At 38.1% G+C, this 22,476-nt stretch overlaps 1 protein-coding gene across 5 annotated transcripts in view; it reads left to right on the top strand.

Moving 5' to 3' along the window:
- SNX29 (sorting nexin 29) overlaps window positions 1-22,476 on the top strand; it is a 463,946-nt gene that overhangs the window by 426,570 nt on the left and 14,900 nt on the right. Inside the window, exon 21 of one of the 5 annotated variants that reach the window (XM_075899353.1) lies at window positions 14,101-14,144. The exons of 3 other annotated variants lie outside the window; for them this stretch is intronic. In XM_075899353.1, coding sequence (XP_075755468.1) covers window positions 14,101-14,122 — 22 coding nt within the window. In that variant the 3' untranslated portion in view covers window positions 14,123-14,144. Of the gene's footprint in view, window positions 1-13,921; window positions 14,074-14,100; window positions 14,145-22,476 lie in introns of those variants that run through there. One more of the 5 variants, XM_075899354.1, reaches the window with a different exon arrangement.

Genomic DNA, 22,476 nt, shown 5'->3' with positions numbered 1-22,476 from the left:
TCGTTCCACAAGGAAGAAGGGGGCTTCTGAAAGAGGGGTTTTTTTCTGACATTTGGCCCAGTCTAGACAGGCCAAATGTTGGAAAAGCCTCTTCCGACAAAAGAATAAGAAAAGGTACGCAAAATGCACTCTGCATTTTGCATACCTTTTTCTGATAAAAACTTGTAGTATAGCCGTAACTTTAAAGATTTTAATAATATAGCTGGGATTTTTCCTTACGTCTCCTCAAAGTCTGCCCAATATAAAAACAAAATGTATACTCCCCCTCTCTGAAATAAAGCAGACAGAAATCCAGATAATTATTGTGATTCCATTTTGGATTAAAATCTTTATGTTGTACTTTAGAAAACTCTCAGTAGAACATATTTTAATATCCAAGGATAGCCTGTATTTGATTCTGATTTTAGTCACGCTGATTTGCATCAAGGGATAACTCTATTGATCTGAATGGAGTTATGCCAACTTTAATACTTGAGAGTAGAAATCAAGGTCTGTGTATTTTATTCTGTAAAATGTAAAAAAGCAAATATGTTCTTCTGCAGTTGATTAAAAACAATGATACAAAATAACATATTTTCTTATAACAAATCAATACTCTCTGATTAATCTTTGAAAGAAGAAAAAAATTGCAATAGTAAATTAAGACCATGAATGCATAAAAGATCTAAAGGGACATGACTCTCCTATACTAGTAGAATCTATAATCCTATCCTAAATAGCCCAGGAGTATTCCCTCCGCGTAAGGAGAATCCTGTGGTAACTTAGGGGTTCTGTAGCAGCTTCTTTGCTAGTCCTCTCTTGGCACATGGGTTTTAGGGACGTGGTTAGGGCATCTCTATATTCTGACACTTCTCAATCAGAATGATCCCTGAGGGTCTTGAGTAGTAACCATAAGAAGTCTTCTCATATTTGTGTCAGGGAAAGCATCTGCCAGCCCCATGATCAGGGACTGCAAAAGTAATTTAAAGCACCTTTTTCATTACTCCACAGCCGTGCACTGAGCACACATCATCTGATTGGAGACTCTGAGCGACCGTTGCTAGTTTTCTAGTTCTATTGTGATTCAGCATCCGAAATAATTATAATGACTGTTATTGTTTTATCAATCACTTAAAGGAAATCATTGACATAATGAATATCTTAATTTCTCTCGGTCCTAAACTGCCCATATTTTGATGATGGATGGAGTACAGAGTTTCTATTTTTATTGTCAATTTCTTTGTTAGCCTCTGTAAGTAAAATCTTAAAAACTTAACAATTGAAAATTAACTTGCAATATTGAATTTGAAAATGAAATTGGGATAGAAAATTGTTAGTTAATTTAGAATCTGAATTCAGTTTAAAAACCATAAATCCTCTGTTTATCTGAATGGAATGGGGGAGATGAGTTTATTTTTTTATATTTTCTAATCTGTATTTGCCAAATGCCCATAAGAGTTTCTGCAGTGGTTTATGTATGCATGTGATATATACACACATACTGCAGATTTTACTTGTCATGGTTTATGTATGTTTCCATTTGTTTTTCAAAATACTAAATGTGATTGTACATTGTGTATTAAATGCTGGCTAAATCAACAGTTTCTCCTAACAAAAATCCATCCTACACTTATTCTGTCATTAAACATACATAATTTATAACAAAACCAATATTCCTTGAGGCCATTTATACCAAATTTGAATCTGGAGCAGATTTTTACATCCTAGTTATAAAATGTGAAACATTGGAAATGCTAATACAATTAAATATGCAACACTTCAAAGCACCCTTCCCTGTTCTTGATTGCATGAAAGAACTTGACTTTGGAAAAGGGTGTCAAGTAATCTGTTTAACATTGTTTGCTTTTCAAAAAATTGGCACCCTTTGTGAAAGCTGCCAGCATTTCTCTGAAAAAGTGGCATCATTTCCAAAATGAATATAAACCCTAGTGATTTTTACAGAGGCTGGCAACTGGAAAGCTTCTTCTGCCCTAAACATACATGAGTGATTTTTTGTTTCTGGAAAGTAGTGAGATTTGAAACAACACAAAGCCTATTTTTTAGTCTTTAGTTTCTAATAGCCCTTTTAAACATCTTAAAAACTGACAACATGAAAGAATTATGGTTATTCTATATAATCCAAGAAAACATCACTACTATATGGAGTTTGGGAAATGATTCTTAGGGGTTTTGGATTTACGTTTAAACTGATAAAACACAATGCCCAAAAATAAAAGAATGTGTGTTTGAAAAGTGAGAAACTGTGAGTTCCTTACATTAGTGGGCAGTTATTCACATGAGTAGTTCCACTGGCTGCAAAGAGACTATTAAAATAACACATTATCAGTGACCAGGAATCCATAATCTGAATTAAATTAAATACTAAAAATACCTGAAACTATTTCTGTGGTGCTAATTAATGTTTTGGAGGCATAGGACCAAAATTTGTCTCAGACTCACGGGGAACTCTATTCTAGACCTAAAGCTGGTTCAAGACTGTGCAGAATGTAGCATTCTGGCCTTTCTAGAGACAGATGAGGTCCATCAGGCTGCAGAGTCTTAGCTTTCATTTAAAACCAGTTTTTAGTCCATGTGGCTGTGAAGAACACCTGCCAAATGTGAGCTGAGTGCAAATAGCTTCATGAACTAAATGAGTAAGTGAGAATCGATTTCATTGAGGGATAGGCTGATGAATAAGTAGAAAAAAAAGAAGGTCTTGAATAGTAAGACCTTGAATTGATTTAGATGAGGAATTAGGGGAGGAATTGACTCTGATGGGAGGATAGATTTGATTAGAAAAGAAGGTTAGAGTTTAATCTTGAAGAAGATAAGTTGGGGGCAGAGAAGAGAGATGGGGCGTGAGAATGTTTGGAAAGATCAGAGTAATGTCAACAGAACTCAGCAGTTTTGTTGACGGCTGTAAACCTCATTCTATGAGGAATAACGCCTTTTGTCGACAGAGTTCTGTTGACAGAAGGCGTTATTCCATCTACACTGTCCTTTGCATCTACACTGTCATGTCAGCAAAGCAGCTTGCTTTGTTGACAGAACTGGATGTAGTCTAGACGCTCTTTGTCAACAATATCTGTCGACAAAACTTCTGTCGACAAAAGCCTGTTGTCTAGACGTATCCTCAGTTAGCTCTGTCAAAGGACAATGACGGTGTTTATCAGTTACCAACCAGTTTTCATAGAGCACAGTACATTTATTTATGACAGAAGCAGAAGTGCTGATTTGTAATATGCGGGGGGTGCTCAACCCCACCCCATTCCACCTGTTCCCTTAAACCTTCACCCAGTTTTCTCCACCCTGTTCCACCCCCTACTGTGAGTACACTGGCCCTCCCTCCCAGAACTGCATGCTGCTGATCAACTGATCTCTGGCTGGTGGGAGGTGGTGAATCGTGGGGCTGCCAGTGGGTGGCAGGTGCTGGGTGGGAGGTGAAGGAGAAGGCTTATGGTCGATGCTGAGCAACCATGGATTCAGTGTCTATGGACAAAAGTATCACAGAGAAAACATATCCTAAAACAATAAACTGTCTATGTCAGTGATACTCAGACCTCAGTGGCTGAGGAGCCAAATTAGTGATCAGTATTGCCCACAAGAGCCATGATAGGGTGAATTCATTGTTTTATTTTCTCTAGGACTATATATTCATATTTAAACAGTTTTCTCTAGGACTATATATTCATATTTAAACAGTTTGAAGGGAAATATTTAGTTGTATATATATAATTATTGACTACAATTGGCTAATAATATAGTAAAAGCATTGGTTAACTTAGATTAGTTGTTAACTAACAAATATAACAATTAATTATACTTATATTTTATGTATATATTGTAGTTATATCCCAATTTTTCTATGTATTATATATATATATATAATACGTAATTTTGGTTAATAACTTAGATTAGTTGATAGTAAAACACTGCGTGATTTAATTAGTATGTGCTGCAAGGAGCCACAAGAGAACATTAAAGAACCATACATGGCTCAGGAGCTTTAATCTGAGTGTCACTGGTCTACACGCATACTAAGCTTTCCAAATGTAATCCATCTTTGACAGGGAGACGCCTGTTGGTTTCAAATTCCTCCCAGCACAGTTTGCTCTCTTGATTACAGTGTCATGTCAATTCAAGGGTCAAAATGAGAGTTTCTGACTTAGTTCCATTTATAACAAAAGCCCGTTCTTTGTCAGCTGTGCCACATGGGCATGATCTGAACTAGTATAGGCAAAAGCAATTCCCTCCAGTGGCTGATACTCCTCTGAAATTGTTTCCTGGCCTGGTATTTGCAGTTATTACCCCATTGTTTTAGTTCCCGGTGGAAACCTGGTAACCCACCCCGATGATTCTAGAATAAAATTCGTACTTCACAAAGGCACATATAATAATATGCCCATAGCATCTAGTACATCTCAGTGTAATAGTCTTTTGACATGTTTATGCTTCTCAGGTCTCACATCTGTCACAAAACTTAAAAGGTGAATTCCTAGGAAAATTAGAGGTAGTTCTGAATCACTAAGCATACTCTGGGTGAGTTTTTGTTATGTTTGTGGCATTGGCAGTCTGTGACTTTTGCTTAATATGTAAAGCTTGATTGACAAATTTATAAGAACGTTTTAGGTTAAATACAGGAATAAAAAGCTTTCCAAGATGTAATTGTGTAAGTGTTTCTCTCTTTTTCAGTGTCTCCCGTATTTAATGTGTGTATGGCCAGTCACTCCTGCCCTTCTTCTGAGAGTCTCTAAGATCACCTCCATGTAGAAATTTGCAGTAAGGCCAATTTACATAATTCAGCAGGGATAAGTTTTTAAATATTCTAGCAATAATCCCAATTTTTTCTTTTAAAAAATGAGTCACAATGTCCTTAGAAATAAGTAGTTAGGGGTGGGGTGGGAAAGTCAAGAAAGACCTGAGAGCTAAGCATACTTTTAAAATAACATACAAAAATGTTGCTGAAAAATAAGTTTAGAAAATACTAAAAGAGGGGTAAATGTTGGTTGGCTATCTAGCACTGTATTTAACTGTATTCCTTTCATGGAATAAAAAGTGTTACATCTTGACGTTGCATCAACTTGATGACTTGTTGAAACAACACAGTGCTATAACATAATGATGCAACAATTATTATGCATTACCTGCATATTGTAGTGTGATCATTTTGTGACTGATTACAAATGATGAAGTTATTAAAGACTGACTATTGCTGCACAATGTATTTGATTTAGAAGACATAGTGAAAGGTCATCTAAATAGCTTATTTAGAAAAAACCCTCTGTGTGTCTAATGCATTTAAGAAATATCATAAATCTATGAACTGCCAATCAGTTATAAAACTGATATTGAGTACATTTCTGGATAACTGCTTGTCATACAAATCAGTGGCTCTCAGGGACAGTTTTAATTTGTGCTCTCAGTTTCTCTCTTCATTTTTCACATACGGTAGAGTCCTTATCATCCGACCTAAATGGGACCGACACATGGTCAGTTTACCGAATATGTCGGATGATACAGATTCTACTGTAGAGAGCAACGGAACAATTGATGCCGCTTCTGCCAGGGGCGAAGCATCCCCGGCAGAGCAGCATCAGCTGTTCCGTTGCTCTCTAGAAGAAGCTGCTGCTGCTCCTGTCTGGAAGCATCCAGGCAGCAGCTGCTCCAAGAGAGCAATGGAACAGCTGATGCCGCTCCTGCAGGGGAACGTCCCCGGCAGGAGCGGCATCAGCTGTTCCGTTGCTGTCTAGGAGAAGCTGCTGCCACTCCTGCCGGGGCCGCTTTGTCCCTGGCAAGAGCGGCAGCAGCTGCTCCTAGAGAGCGACGGGGCAGCAAGTGGGGCCGTTCTCCCGGCCCGTGCTGTATCCGACAAAGTCCCCGGGAGCTGAAGGGTCAGATAAAGCGGAGTGTCAGATTACCGAATGTCAGTTAATCCAGACTCCACTGTACTGAGATTTTCATCAAATTCCAGAAGGGAGAAAAGGGACTACCAGAGTATACAAATGACATTATATTCAGATAACATGGGTGGAAATAGGTTGAATGTTACTAAATGGAGACCAAAACCAGGTTCCTGCTTATAACAAATAATGAGCCAATTATGTCTGTTAATTACTTACTTGTACCTTTGTATTTAGTGATTTCACAATTTTAAGGTTCATTTAAAAACTGTTGGACAGTTCTTCATCACATAAAGTCAATGAACCTATGCCTGTTTACAACGGCAGCTCTGTCTGTATTTTATGCACTGGTAGAAAATAAACCTTAACTATTTGTTGATATCAGAATATAGGAATGGGTATATTCAATATGAGCTACATTTTTTCTCAGTTTCTTGCTGTTTATTGTAAATAGTTCTTCTCCCTTCTTGCTAGTTAACCTCCATTAGGAAACCTTTTACCCAGGCAAGCAACTTGCTTTTACAAAATTCCAGTTACTGCCATTAGATAACCAAGAAAAAATGTGCTATGAGAACCATAAAGTCAGCTCTGTAAGAACCTTAAAATACAGATAGGACTTAAATGACATTCACAGGATGAAAAATTTGTCAGAAAACTTTAGTTATTCTTTTTACTTAATAATTTTAATTTTCTCATTGACGATTAAAACTAGTTGATTCAGCTCTTTCACCATATAAACTCATTTGCTCTTTTTGCATTTCCTTGGTGATTTTTTTAAAAGCTGATTCATCCAACTTCATAATTAAAACTTAGTGTTGTTTTTTGTGACACTGCTAACAAGAACATGATGCTATGTTTGAAAAATAAGGTTAAATATTGATATGGAGTATGTTACTTAAGATTTTACACGAGTGAATATTTTTCAGTTTGCCTTATTTTTGTAAATATATGCTTTTTGATTAATAGTTAAAATTAACATCTCTTTGTTAGTTCGTTACACAAATGGTCTTTAATATGGATTGCAATTGCCTATGATTGTTCAACTGTTATTTTTTTCTGCTGATTACCATATTCTTCTACTAAATCTTAAAAATGTGACCAGTAAAAACTGAAAAATTGAGTTAAAACAAGTTATCATTAATGAAGGAGACCTCCTGTAATGTAGTTAAATTTTAAGAGGTGTTTTTTCCTTTCCTTTGACATAGAAATACAGCTTTCTCCCTCTTTGACCCCAAACTCTTCAAGAACTACTAGACACCTTCTGACATCCAAAATAATTCTCCTAAGGTCCACAAATATCTTTCTCTACCCTGATGAGTAATTTTGCCTCTCATTAAAGAACTGAGTTGTCAGATCTTAGCTTTTGGTGAGCAAGATCTAAGAAGAAACTTTAACCTCTTGCATTGGCATTCATTTCATTCTACATACTATGTAGTCCAGTTGCTGGAATTATACCTATTTACTTTCAGCCTTGTGTTCTCATTCACATTCTGTTTTACTCAGTATCTCATTGCTTAAGGATTGAAAATATCTTCCAGTGAAGATTTGAGACACTCAAGAGTCTTCTAGTAAAATCGGAAGTCCAGATTTAACTTTTCTGATACTTCTTCAGTTTTTCTTAAAAAAAAAAAAAAAAAAAAAAAATTTTTTGAGTGGGGTATAGAAGAGTTGTAAGCCTTCTTCATCCATCATAGAGAAGCAAAAATGACAAACTCAATTTTATTCCATTATTACAGGTCACCTTTTGTGTGGATCAAAAATAATAACATTGACCCTGATCAATTTAGAAGGAAAAAGAAGTAGCAGCAATTCACACACTTTGAAACTGGTATTATGGACACCTTTTAATACATTTCTTTACCTGATCAAGCCAAAGAATTGCTGGTCAGGAAAAAAATAAGTTAGGGCACGTCTACACAGTAGGGCTAAAGCTGAATAAGCTACGTGACTTGAGGTACGTCGATTGTGTAACTTAAGTCGAAATAACTTATTTCAGCTTTTGGCACTATACACACAGCAGGAAGTCCAAGGAAGAGCACTCTTCCTCCAACTTCCCATACTCCTTGTAAAATGAGAGTTACACAAGTCGGAGTAAGAAGTCCTCTAGCTTGACATTATTTTGACATTATGTCAAAATAACTGCTTGTGGTATGAATGCAGACTATGTTATTTATTCCAAAATAACACTACTGTGTAGACGTACCCTTAGTCTAGCAAGTCTGTTCCCTTTTGCATTAACTGGAGCACTGTTGCACTTGTGTCATGATTGCATTTTTCAGTCTCTCACATCTCCACATGAGAGGGATCTATATGATAAATTATCCACATACCTTTAAAAATTAGCTTGCGTGCTCATACTGTGTGCTGTGTCTGAGAAAGAATATCCAGCTGACATATCAGACAAATTGAAATAAAAAATTTAAGTTGTAAAAATCAGATGTCAGGTTTTTTCTGGATATATATTTTTCTTTAATGACAATGGAATAATTTGATGATATTTTAAAAACTATGAATGGAGCTTTTCTTGTTTACCACTTCTGCTGTATCTTAATAGAATCCCACAAGACCTCCCTTTCCTGGATCTGTGTCAGCTCTCTGTAATGAAATTCTGCTTTTCAAAGAGTTACCTCACCAAATTACCACAAATTGTTTGTAATATTTTTCTACAACTGATGTTGAGCTAGCCAGTCTATAATTCCTTGCTATTTATCTCTTCCTAAAGAGCATTTTAAGAAGATGGCATTCTTTGATGAGCACAATAGGGTACTAGTATATATAGCTAAGGACTGCATGCTACCAGCTAGCTTCAGGGAGTGTTTCAGAGAGCCTGTAGAAAGGAACCATCTGCAAATCTGTTCTTTGAGTAGCTGCAAACATATAGTCCACTTAAGTGTGTGCATGACCTGTGTGCCAGAGTTTCAGACTATTTTTTTGCTTAGCAGTACCCATAAAAGGGAGGCAAGCCCTCACATCTTATGCCTATTCCTCCTCCCCTGGCAGGAAGCACAGCTCCAACTCTCCCCTCAGTTCCTTCTCACTGCTGTGGATGAAGTTGGAGCTCTGTGTGCTGTAGGAAAACAGTCTTACATTTAGTCTGACTTTGTATAAAGTTATGGTCATTAGATAGTGTTAGTTGTTAGATAGCATCCCCAGTGATGCCCTCACTCAGGTTTAAACATTGTCATTCATGTGGAAAGATAACATCCCCTCCCAGTGTGGTGCTTCATATCTCAGCAAGGCACAGCTTAGAAGAATATGGTGTTCAATCTGTAAATTGTTTAAGAAGTAGGCTCAGGTGGTGTGGAATGTTCACGGCAAGCATCACCTGCTGGAACAGGTCATTTGGCCTAGTCTGGTACCAAGGCTCTCCTCGGACTGAAGATTGCTTTTGGGCTTGGAGAGTGCTGCTGGCTCTCCTTGTGGAATGGTGAGTTACATGAATGAAAAGGAAGAACACATTCCAGGTTAGTCTGCCTAGAGGCAATTAACCTGTGGCAATTCTGTATTAAAAAAAAGACATCACTCTGGGTAGCAATCTATTTGCTGTTCCAGATCCGTGCCTAGTTGCAGATCATTGCATCAACTGAAGGGGGAGTCTGAATTTCCCCAATTTCCCATGTTCTCTTGTGTATGACTCTGGATGCCTCATAGGAGCCAGAATTCCAAGGAAGATGGATTGAGATATGCATACTGGGTCTGCACTGAATGCTTCCTTGCTGGTAAGGAGGAAAAAAACCTCAGGTCATATCTCCTTTTAGGACAAGAGAATAAAACAGTGCTTCCTCCTTCAAAGCAAGGGAAGAATAATCAGTTGTACATATACAAAATGGAAAATGACTGCCTAGGAAGGAGTATTCTGGAAAGGGAACTGAAAGGGCCATAGTAAATCATAAGTTAAATATGAGTCAACAGTATAACACTGCTGTTAAAAAAACCCTCATTATTCTGGGATGTATTTGCAGGAGTGTTGTAAGCCAGACACAAAAATTATTTTTTCGATCTATTCATGCTGATTAGGTCTCAACTGGAGTATTGTGTTTGATGATGGGCACCACATTTCAAGAAAGACATGGACAAATTAGAGAGATGCTAGAGAAAAGCAACAAAAATTATTAAGAGTCTAGAAAACGTCACCTATGAGACAAGATTTTAAAAAGTGCATTTATTTAGTCTGGTGAAGAGAAAACTGATAACAGTTTTCAAGCACATGAAAGGTTGCTATAAAGAGGAGGGCAAAATTGTTCTCATAAACCTCTGACAGGACAAGAAGCAATGAGTTTAAATTGCAAGAAGGGTGGTTTAGATTGGACATTAGGGAAAAACTTCCTAATTGTCATAGTCATTTAACACTGGAATAAATTGTCTAGGGCGATCGCAGAATCTCTATATTTTGAGATTATTAAAAGCAGGTTAGACAAACAGCTGTCAGGGATGGTCTAGATATTACTACATGCCCTCTTAATGATTTGGTTGTAATATTTTAACTGGATCAAAGAGGAACTCTGTGAACATCAGGGGGACCAGCAAGGAGATAGCACAATAATCCGTAATTAATTCTGAATTTCCTTGTAATGCTAATCCCACAAAATGAACTAATTATTATTTTAAAGTTAGGTTACATCTGATAATTCATGACTGAGAGGGAGCCATGAAGGGCAGACTGAAGAATTGTATATTACATGGGGAAACATGGTCCAGATTTTAAAATATAATATAAAAAAATCCCATTTTCTGTTGCTTTATTTCTCTTCCAGTGCATCTGAAACATAAATCAGTGGATGCCCATTTGAATCTATTGATTTTTCAGATGCCCTGTCCTGGTGCATTATGGTGTAAAAAATACAAAGCTGAGTGGTTCTGCCATCCGAACGACATACAGGATGAGTCATCCAAAGACAGGAAACATAAGCCTAAATTGACACATGCATATTCACTATTACGTAGTGCTAGAGATTAACCTTTATTTAGCAACCCTATGTCACACATGTTGATGTGTGGGACACCCTTGGGGAGAGAGGTCACTACCCACAGCTGAGAAGATGACTAGATTACTGTAACTGTGATCTTCTGAAATAGTTTAAATATTAAGTCTTTGAGGTTTACTGTTTTAAGACTCGGCTGGCTATGGAAGGAGTTCTGGTGTATTGTCAGGGAAGATTGGTTTTTAAGTTTTTCTAAGGAGCTCTTATTGTAAAAAAGATTCATTAGTATTTGATTCTTTCCAGAGATACTGCTCCCTTTTTAGTATATTTTTATGTTTAAATTCCATCTGGTTTTAGTTACTGAGATTATTTGGGTTTTACTTTTAACTTGCAGCAAGATGACATAAAATTTTGTTACTGATTATTGTGGCCACCTCCTGGATGTTCTCCATGATATCTACCTACTTAGTTGATTCAGCTAAAATGCTATTACCAAAACTACTTAATGGTCAGGCAATGTCATACCCTTCTTTGATTTATTCTACTATCTTTCCCTTACTTGCTTTCAATACACTGCACAACTTCATCCTTACTTGTGATATTCCTTGTCCCCTTCACTTCTTTAATACCATCCCAGATACCCCTTTGTTTGCATATTAATCTCATCTTCATGTCCTCTATTTATTTATTTAATGTATTTCCAAATCCAGTATGTCATGCCTCAATTCTCTCCTCAATTAAATTCCTTCTTAAACGTCTACTATTTTAATAAGGCTCACACACAAAAAGCAATAAAAAAGCTTAAAAAACTCCAAAAAGCCTATAATACTTAATCCAAGTTGAGGCCTTTCTGTGTTCAAAAGTTCTTTAATCTAGAGAACATCTTGATATCCACAGTATCGAGCATATTGTCAGCACTTAAGTTGTTATCAGTAATAAAAGATAATAGGAAGAGCTTTTGCTGTGAAAGTCCATGTATTTATTTATTTACTGTATTTGATAGATCTACCAGAGGAAAGTCATAGTCTTATAGGACTATATTTTAGAAGTGAATTTCCCTTTTATAATTTTTACTATCATATTTAGTATTGTTAGCTTACCACTCATTAAAGTCCTACTCTTTCTGTAATAAAGGGTTTCTTTGACTTTGTTCTATATTGTTGCTTATGTTAATATCAATCCTCCCAAGGTTACTTTCAGAAAAGCCGCTCAGACTTCTTTATTTGATGGAATAATTAAAAAAGGACATGTTGGTTGATCAAAACAAGTTTTCTTATCACAACTTTTATCATGCCACTCACTCTTATGGTAGTAATCAAAAGGCTTTCATTATTAAAAATAAGCTCATTAAATTTGTGTGCCATAGTGTGTTTTTAATTGTTTTATCAGCAATTTATTTGTGAAACCCGGAGCAAAGCAGCTTAGAAGCTTATTTGCTAAGGGGAATATGTGAACAAAGATGAAAAAATGTGAGCTCCATTGCTTAGGGATCCATCATCATTTTGTTCCAAATCCAGCGAGCTGGGCTTAGCGCAAGAGTGTTTCAGGGAGAATAGGGGAGAAGAATCCTCCCAGTCAGATAAGAGAGCAGCTGAGCAGCTGCTCCTTGGACTTCACTCCACTCTTAGGGTGGAGTAACTTCACATTGCCTGAGCCCCTGATCCAATGAGGCTGGATTTACAGAGTGAGAGATCTATCAGCTCTACTACATGTCCCCTTCATCTACAACTTCGTCTCTTTCAACCCCACAGCTCTGGTGTAGCAGAGATAGTCTATAAGAAGCTGGGCTTGGTAGTGAACAAGATGATCTTGTGGAAGACATGGCAAGCTAAAGCAGTAACAAGATTAAAAGATTGTACTGAGCTAATTCCATCAAATGGTGATGCTTTCCTATCCATTAGTAGGTCCTCTAACAGACTTAATGAGTCATAGTAGCACAGGAGGAAAGTTGGTGGTTTCAGCAGTGGGAGACTTAACTTTTCAAGTATTCTTGATATGATAGAGACTAGGGGAGATAAGCAGAGATGACAGATATTTCCATTTCTCACTACTGAAGGTTGAGTGGTTTTAGGTTGCTTGATTTTATAAAAATTTGGAGTTGTGTGACTTACACTTTTTATAGGGACGAGGTTGTTAGCTGTATGTATAATAGTGTCTGAGAACCTGCTTTCTGTAAATAGTTTACATGCTACATTTTTACTATTTCATCCTGTTCTGTCTGTTGTTACTTCTAATGCCAAGAATATCGATTATGAGTTGTTTAAAAGTTAATTTGGTAATTAAAGCTGTCTACACTCAATCTGACAATCTTTGAATGCAAACAACTTGAGAACATGAAGGAGGAAGTTCTGGCTAGTCTCTATAATCCAGTGTTGTATCCATGAGTTGAAATTGCTACTTGTCAAACAAATGAACGTTACTCCTCTCATTTTTGCATGTAAGATGTATTGTGAATCCTGATACACAAAAGCTTTCTCCATTCTAATTACTTCAATATTTTCAATATGTAGTAATATCATCCTAAGAGTGTATGCAGTGATTTTCTCTACTGTACTGGAAAGATAATTACAACAGCACATTTTCACTACCAGATGACAGAATGATGCAATTTAGCTGGTCATATATAGAAAGTAAATTTAGAATTTGAGTTCACAATATGACACACAGTTACCTGAACTGTAGAAAAATAGGGCTGAAAGGGAATTGAAGAGTAATCATATGTGCGATGGTACCAAGTAAACCTAGATCATCCTTGACAGGTGTTTATCCAACCTGTTCTTGAAAACTTCCAGTGCTGGGAATTCTACAACTTCCCTTAGAAGCCTATTTCCTAGAATGTAATCACCTTTAAAATTAGAAAGTTTTTCCTGATTTCTAACCATAAGCCCATTACAACTTGTCCTCCCTTCAGTGGACATGGAAAGCCATTAGTCACATTCCTCTTTATAACAGCATATAAGGTATTTGAACATTATTATAAGGTTCTCAACCTTCTTTTCTCAGAACTAATTTGTTGAGGTTCTTTTGAATTCTAATCCTCTCCCCAAAGTCCTTGCAAGTACTCCTACCTTTTTGTTATCTGATTATTATGTAAACATACTTACCTCTCCCTTATCCAAGTTATTAATGAAAATACTGACTGATACCAGACACAGAACTGACTTCTATTGGGACACTACTACAGATGCCTTCCCAATCGGAGAAGGAACCATTGATAACTGCTCTGTGAGTACAGTTTTTAACTAGTTTTGCACCCACATCATTTCATCCAGAGCTCATTTCCCTTGTTTGTCTTCCAGAATATCTGGTGAGACTGCGTAAAAAGCCTTACAGAAATCAAGAGGTACCGTGAGTACTGCTAAGATATATCTTGTCTACTCCTACTCAGTAACTCTGACGAAGCAAAGTAGGTTGATCCAGCATGATTTGTTCTTGACAAATCCATGATGGCTAATCCTTGTAATCACATTATCCTAGAGCTAAGCTGCTTGTAAATTGATTGTTTGATCATTTGTTCTATTATTTCTTTCCAGGTATTGAAATTAGGTAGGTGGTCTATATGTCCCTCGTTCTTCTTTGTTCCCCGTTTATAAAGATACATATGTTTGTCCTTGAATTCTCAAAGATCATTACTAATGGTTCCGAGATTGTTTCAGCTAGTTCCTCATCCTGGGATGAATTTCATAAGGCCCTGCCTACTTGAATTCAAATTTATCTAAATATTCTTTAACATGCTCTTTCCATATTATGGCTTGCATTCCTTCTTCGTTGTAAAGTTTGTGTTGAGTATCTAGTCATTGTCAACACTGATCCCCTGTCTAGCATTCAGAGTGCAGAAGATGGTGGTTAAATATCTTGCGTCTATAGGTTCTGCTTACAGAAACTCCCAGAGTCACTGGGAGTGACTGGCTCTGAGAAAAAAACAAAAAAATGCTGCCCCCATCAAATGATATAACCTAAAAAAGAAAACAGTGGGGAAACACTTGAATTCCTCTCTCAGGGGTACCCCAAGCTCTTTTGCCCCAAAAGAGCTTGAGAAAAACAAGCTGCCAGCTCTGGTAGCTGACTGCTCAGTCTAGACAGGCAGAAACACACAGAGACGACACCCTCCCCCCCATTACTTTCCAGGACACAACAAGCAAATCATCACCTTAAAAAAGTGATTTTTATTAACAAAAGATATACTTGATAAAGCATACTTGGTTGCTAAGTGTTACAGATCAACTAAGTAAAAAAAAAATTAAAACACAGAAAATCTCTGGGAACAGCCCTTAGATAGTGAATGGGAGAGGGAAGGCATGGATTCACACAGAGAAGTTCAAACCAAACAGTCAGAATAAAGAAAAATAGCCTGATCATGAATAGATACACTTTACAAATGTAGTGCCCATCTTCAAAAAAGCGAAGAAAGATGATCCAGGGAACTATAGGCCAGTCAGTCTTACCTCAGTTCCTGGAAAAATCGTGGAAGGGATCCTTAAGGAATCCATTTTGAGGCACTTGGAAGAGAGGAAAGTGATCAGGAATAGTAAGCATGGATTCACAAAGGGCAAGTCGTGCCTGACCAATCTGATTAGCTTCTATGATGAGGTAACTGGCTCTGCAGACATGGGAAAGTCAGTGGATGTGATATACCTTGACTTTAGCAAGGCTTTTGATACAGTCTCCCACAATATTCTTGCCAGCAAGTTAAGGGAATGTGGATTGGATAAATGGACGGTAAGATGGATAGAAAGATGGCTAGAAGGCCAGACCCAGTGGGTAGTGATCAGTGGCTCGATGTCAGGATGGCAGTCGGTTTCTAGCCGAGTGCCCCAAGGTTCGGTTCTAGGACCGGTTTTGTTCAGTGACCTGGATGAGGGGATGGATTGCACCCTCAGCAAATTTGCGGATGACACTAAGCTAGAGGGAGAGGTAGATACGCTTGAGGGCAAAGTTAGGGTCCAGAGTGACTTAGACAAATTGGAGGATTGGTCCACAAGAAATCTGATGAGGTTCAACAAGGACAAGGGCAGAATCCAGCACTTGGGACGAAGAATCCCAAACATAGTTACAAGCTGGGGACCAACAAGTTAAGTAGTAGTTCTGCAGAAAAGGACCTGGGGGTTACAGTGGATGAGAAGCTGGATATGAGTCAACAGTGTGCCTTTGTAGCCAAAAAGGCTAATGGCATATTAGGTTGCATTAAGAGGAGCATTCCAGCAGATCCAGAGATGTCATCATTCCCCTTTATTCGGCTTGGTGAGGCCACATTTGGAATATTGTGTCCAGTTCTGGGCCCCCCACTACAAAAAGGTTGTGGACGCATTGGAGAGAGTCCAGCGGAGAGCAACCAAAATGATTAGGGGGCAGGAGCATATGACTTATGAGGAGAGGCTGAGGGAGTTGGGTCTTTTTAGAAGAATTAGGGGGGATTTGATAGCAGCCTTCAACTTCCTGAAGGGTTCCAAAGAGGATGGAGAGAGGCTGTTCTCAGTAGTGACAGATGGCAGAACAAGGAGCAGTGGTCTCATGTTGTGGTGGGAGAGGTCTAGGTTGGATATTAGGAAAAGCTATTTTACTAGGAGAATGGTGAAGCACTGGAATGGGTTACCTAGGGAAGTAGGTGGAGTCTCCATCCCTAGAAGTGTTTAAATCTCGGCTTGACAAAGCCCTGGCCGGGTTGATTTAGTTGGGATTCGTCTTGCCTAGAGCAGGGAGCTGGACTTGATGATCTTTTGAGGTCTCTGCCAGCTCTATGGTTCTATGATTCTATGATAAAACAGACTCCTGTGGAACCTCACTTGTTATGCCCTTCCAGCATGACTGTGATCCGTTAATAAGTACTCTTTGAGAATGTTATCCAGCCTGTTATGCACCCACCTTATAGTAGCTCCATCTAAGTTGTATTTGCCTAGTTTATTGATGAGAAGGTCACGCGAGACTGTATCAAATGCCGTACTCAAGTCTAGGTATACCACATTCACCACTTCTTCCTTATCCACAGGACTTGTTATCCTGTCAAAGAAAGCTATCAGATTGGTTTGGCATGATTTGTTCTTTACCGATACATGCTGGCTGTTACCTATCACCTTATTTTCTTCCAGATGTTTGTAGATAAATTCCTTAATTATCTGTTCCATTATCTTTCCTGGCACAAAGTTAGACTGACTGGTCTGTAGTTTCCTAGGTTGTTCTTATTTCCCTTTTTATAGATGGGCACTATATCTGCCCTTTTCCACTCTTCTGGAACCTCTCCTGACTTCCATGATTTTTCAAAGATGATAGCTTAGTCACTATGTGCTGGCCAGCACTCCTCCTATCCATCAAAACCATATTGAGGACTTAAGCAAAATAGACATGAAACACCTCAGCCTTCCTAATGCTGTCCATTATTAGCTTCTTTCCCACACTAAGTAGAAACCCTACACTTACTTAAGTCTTTCTCTTGCTCCTAATGTATTTAAGAACCTCTTCTTATTGCCTGTTATACCCCTTGTTAGGTGAAACTCATTTTGTTTGTCAACCCTTCTCATTTTGTCCTTACATGATCATGCTTTTCCTTTGTGCTCTTCCTTAACAGTGTGCCCAAGTTTACTCTCTTCATACTATTCCTTTTTTATTTTCAGCTCATTAAAGAACTTCTGAAGGAGCCATATTGGCCTCTTTCTATTCTTTCTGCATTTCTTTCAGATCAGAGTAGTTCACAGTTGTGATTTTGATACTGTCACCTTAAGAAACTGCCATCTTGCCTGAACTCCTTTATCTCTTATAGTATCAGAGGGGTAGCCGTGTTAGTCTGAATCTGCAAAAGCGGCGAGGAGTCCTGTGGCACCTTATAGACTAACTGAAGTGTTGGAGCATAAGCTTTTGTGGGCAAAGACCCACTTCGTCAGATGCATCTCTTATACTTTCAGATTTTGTCCTATGGAACCTTTTCTTACCGTTTCCCTTAGTTTGTCTAAATCTGCTTTAATTCTTTTTTTTAAAGTTCATTGTCCTCATGCCAGTCTCACTCCTTCCATTCCTTAGAATCATTAAATCAGTCATTTCATGATCACTTTTCACCAAATTGCTTTCAGATTCAATACCAATTTCTCCTGAATGGTCACATTCAAGTGTAAAATGATTGTCCCCTAATCACCTTCAGCACTTTCTGAAACAAAAATATATTTCAAGGACTTATTGGAAATTGTATTTTGCTGTTTTACTTTTCCAGCAGGTACCTGGGTAGTTCAAGTGCCCCATTATTTAGCAGGTCTTGTTTTTCTGCTGTTTGTTCTAAAATTGTTTCATCCACCCTCTCTTCCTGATTTGGAGGTTTCTTGTTAGACCTCTTACCTTCTTTTAACTAGTTTGCCTCTTCCCTCCTTTTGAATCCTAGTACAAGTGCATATATATTGTTGTGTAATAAGCTATCTCCTCCCTTTTTTTCTATGCTCATGATCCTGAATTATCTGTACCCCTCTATACTAATACTCCATTCATGGGATTTATCCCACCTAATCTCTGATACCAATTAAGCAATAGTGTAGCCTTTGTAATAATACTTCCAGTTTTCCTTTTTGTATAGATATCTAATACATTGAGAAATTTCTTTCACTGACTTCTCTCTTGTTGCTCTGATGAATTTACTTGAATTTTCCATGTCCCCCATAACACCTGGTTTCCTAAGGTCACCTTTTTAATGATTACCTGTGGACTTTTTTTAGATGTCCCCTCTGAATCTAATTTAAAGCCCTCCTCACTAGGTTAGCGAGTTAGAGACAAAGCTGTGCTTTCCCTTCTTGATCAGGTGGTCCTCATGAGCTCTTCCCAGCAATTCTCCTTCCTGGAATACCTCTCATTTTTTTAGAAAACTTAAACCCTGTTTTTGACACCATGGCTACGTCTAGACTGGCATGATTTTCCAAAAATGCTTTTAATAGAAATGTTTTCCGTTAAAAGCATTTTCGGAAAAGCACGTCTAGATTGGAAGGATGCTTTTCCGCAAAAGCACTTTTTGCGGAAAAGCGTCTGTGGCCAATCTAGACGCGGTTTTCCGCAAAAAAGCCCCGATCGCCATTTTCGCGATCAGGGCTTTTTTCGGAAAACAGTACTATGCTGTCTACACTGGCCCTTTCGCGCAAAAGTCTTTCAGAAAAAGACTTTTGCCCGAACAGGAGCAGCATAGTATTTCCGGAAAAGCATTGATGATTTTACAGGAAAGCGTCAGTGCTTTTCCGGAAATTCAAGCGGCCAGTGTAGACAGCTGGCAAGTTTTTCCGCAAAATCATTTGATTTTGCGGAAAAACTTGCCGGTCTAGACACAGCCCATATGTACAGCCATGCATTCATCTTCAGGATGTACTTGTCCCTGCCTGTGCCCTTACTCTCCTTCATTTTCTTAAGCTCAACTAGGGGCATAGATGAAAACACAATCTGTGCCCCCAATTCCTTCATCTTCACTCACAAAGCCCTGTGGACACTGCTGATGTGCTCAGTATCATTAGTATCCATGTGGATGAGCAGCATGGAGTAGTGGTCAAAGGGATGGATGAGCCTTAGCAGTGTTTCTCTAATGGCTCAGATGCAGGCTTCAGGCAGGTAGCACCCCTCCTCGGACCTCATGTCAGATGGGCAGATGGATGCTTTCATCTCCCTCAGAACTTTAATGCTGCCACTTTTCAGGGGCGGTACCTGTAAGCCTTCCAACTTTGGGAGCAGACAGTGGCTCTTCCTCAGCCATTGATGACTGCTCCTCATCTTCTTTTGGCAGGACAGCATGTCAGTTCTTCACTGCAATGGATGTGGAAAATGGGTTAGGTGGAGCACTATCTACTATCCTCAGTGGCCCATAGACATTCTCCTTCCCATAGAGCAGTCAGTTCTTATTCTTCCACAGGTGCCACTGTAGTGAGCTAGCATCCTCTGTCCCAGATGTTTCCACATGTGCCATGTTGATGAAGTCCTCAGGCTCCCAGATGGTATTCAGATGATCTCCTCCAGCAGCTCTCAACTGGTGCCTGGGAGACTTCATCAACAGACACCTTTTTTGTTGGGAAAGTAATAAAGAACCAAAGGTCATCAAAAAGAGCAGTTATTCTAAGCTGTTCTCTACAGATGCACCTCAGGCAGAACTTGACACCATGACAAAATCAATTAAACTGAATTGGTATCCAAAACAAATGCTGGGCAGAATAATTAGGAATGCGTACAAGCTAAAAATGACTTAATGGGGAAACAGAATTGATTGTCCCAGTAGGATGCATTTATCTTCTGTCTCAGACAAATAAAGACTGTAAAAAAATAACCCTGAAAACTGTAACATTTCACCATTCTTCTGCTGAATAGGCCAACATTTGAGAGGTATCCTAATTTCCACCAATTAGTCTACAAAATATATCCTGCAAAGACTATTATGTTTATAAGATGATGAAATAAAGAAAGAGCTGAATATTCAAATGAAACAGCCTAATAAAGGCCATCCTAAGCTTGGAAACTAACATTAGCCAAAAGGTTTGACTTAAAATACAAATGCTGATAAATCTGTTATAAAAAAGGACAAATTAGAAAGGAGAGTGACAAGAATACTGCACATATGTGCCCAGAAAGCAGTTGGCAAAAATAATTTGAAATAGAATCCATTATACTGATTGTAGCCTTTATATGTATTTGCTAGATACAGGACCTCTGAAATGTGCATAGAATAGCTTGTACCACTGCACTTAACTTTACACTGAACTGTTGATTGGCTAAAAAGACATCTGCTTGAATGGAAAATACCAGTGCAGATCAGTCAGGCTATATGTCATTGCATTCATCAAAAGGAGACAAGTCAGAAGAATAATCATCTTTTCCTCGCCATTTTTAATTTCGCTCTCTCCTCTTCTCTCCCCTACACATTTAGCAGCTCCTGCATTTTGTGGCAGTGTTTTGTAAACCAGCACTTTCAGTGCTCAGCAGGCAGTCTGCAGCTGAAACTGACAAGTGTAAGACACTCTGAGATGCTGGCAGCCTTTTTCATACCGTTCCTACAGAAATCGAAGTTGAGAGGACTTAAGATGAGGGGAAGTTTTTTAAAAATATATGTCTTGAAAGCTCCTAACTTATTTTTGCCCATGTGACATCAGTTTCCATGGAAGCAGATCTGGCCACTAGTAGCTGAAATTGAATTTCAGCTGCTTGTGGATGTTTCCATAGAAAGGAGTGCTGGATGAGTGGAAATCCAGTCTCTGTATTATACTACATACATATTTTAATAAACTAAGCATAATAATTCTATATTTAAATAAAATGTAGAATGTGATATTAAAAATAGGTTTAAAATCATAATTATGCCAAATGCTCTAGGATATTGTTTTCTGTCACACTGGTGTAGATCAGGAGTAGCTGCATCTGCATCAGTGGAGTTACTCTGGATTTACACCAGTGGAACTGATAACACTTTGGTGTTTTCCATCCAATCAAATAAATCCAAGAAGTACATGTTTCTTAATCAAGATGGAGTCCTATTGATCCATAACTCCTTATTTCTGGAAAACCCATTTTATACCCTTTGAACTTTTTTTTTAATAGATTCTCTTCTGTCAGTCAAAAACAAGGGCAAGAGGCTTCCTGTTGAGTTAACACTGATAATTCATAGACATGCCAGTAGGAGGAGCTTGTGTATTAATAGATATTTCCAGTAAAACAAGTACTGAGTTACAATAGCTTATATATAACACTGTTTTCACATACATCATAAACTACTAGATGTTTAGCCGCATGATCCTACCAGTTGTCAGCATTAAAGGTAGTCTTGTTTGTTACAAGAAATGCTAGTCAAACCAAAAATTGTTTATTTTTTCCCTTTTGTAAATCTGATGCTTATGTATACTGAAAATTACATGTAATTATTTTATTACCTCCAATTTGGCCTTGGAAGATGAGCTGACTGGAGTGGAACTATGATACCTGTGCCATAGCGTTCCCATGATCCTGGATAGGGATGATCAGCCTACAAAGTCATTATATCCAAAAGTCACTTGTTATAGAATCAGGATAGTAAACCAAATGGATTGATACTGTTTTTAAACCATGCCTAACAAATGAAAATGGACATGGATTTCAGTTAGCAGCTAAAGGTATTATAGTTATGATAAGCTGGAATGTTGGAACTTTATTTGTTCCAGGTCAGTCTGAGCTGGAAGCAGAGGAGATAAGGAAATTACAAGTTTCTTTTGCTACCCTACAAGAGATACAGTGACTGAGTACAGGAGAACTGACAGGTGGAAATTACACTTTCTTTTACTCTGGGCATTCAAGTAGACAAGCAAAACATAGAGATGGGGTTGCTATAGCAGTGGATAAGAAAACTATTACTTCAATGAACAGCTGGAAACTGGTGTCTGGGCAGATTGTCACGGCAGATTTTACGACTGCTTACAATAAGCTATGCATAATAGTGATTTGCTGTTATGCACTAATGGAAAAAGAAAGAGAGGGATGGACTTTATTAGCAGATGGATAATACTGTGGATGAGATTCCTGATCAGGATATGATACTGATAAAGGGATATATGAATGCAAAGATTAGTAGTGGACATGGTTAGCAAGTGAATAGTGTCGTATCACACAGCATCATGACATCAAATAATAATTGGAAAAATATAAGAACTTATTGTGAAATGCATGGTCTGATTGTTGGTGGTAATTGGTTTTCTCATAAAGTCATG

This window comes from Pelodiscus sinensis, chromosome 16 (genome assembly GCF_049634645.1).
Source record: "Pelodiscus sinensis isolate JC-2024 chromosome 16, ASM4963464v1, whole genome shotgun sequence".
Lineage (NCBI taxonomy): Eukaryota > Metazoa > Chordata > Testudines > Trionychidae > Pelodiscus > Pelodiscus sinensis.
This window is presented reverse-complemented; position numbering and strand designations above follow the sequence as displayed.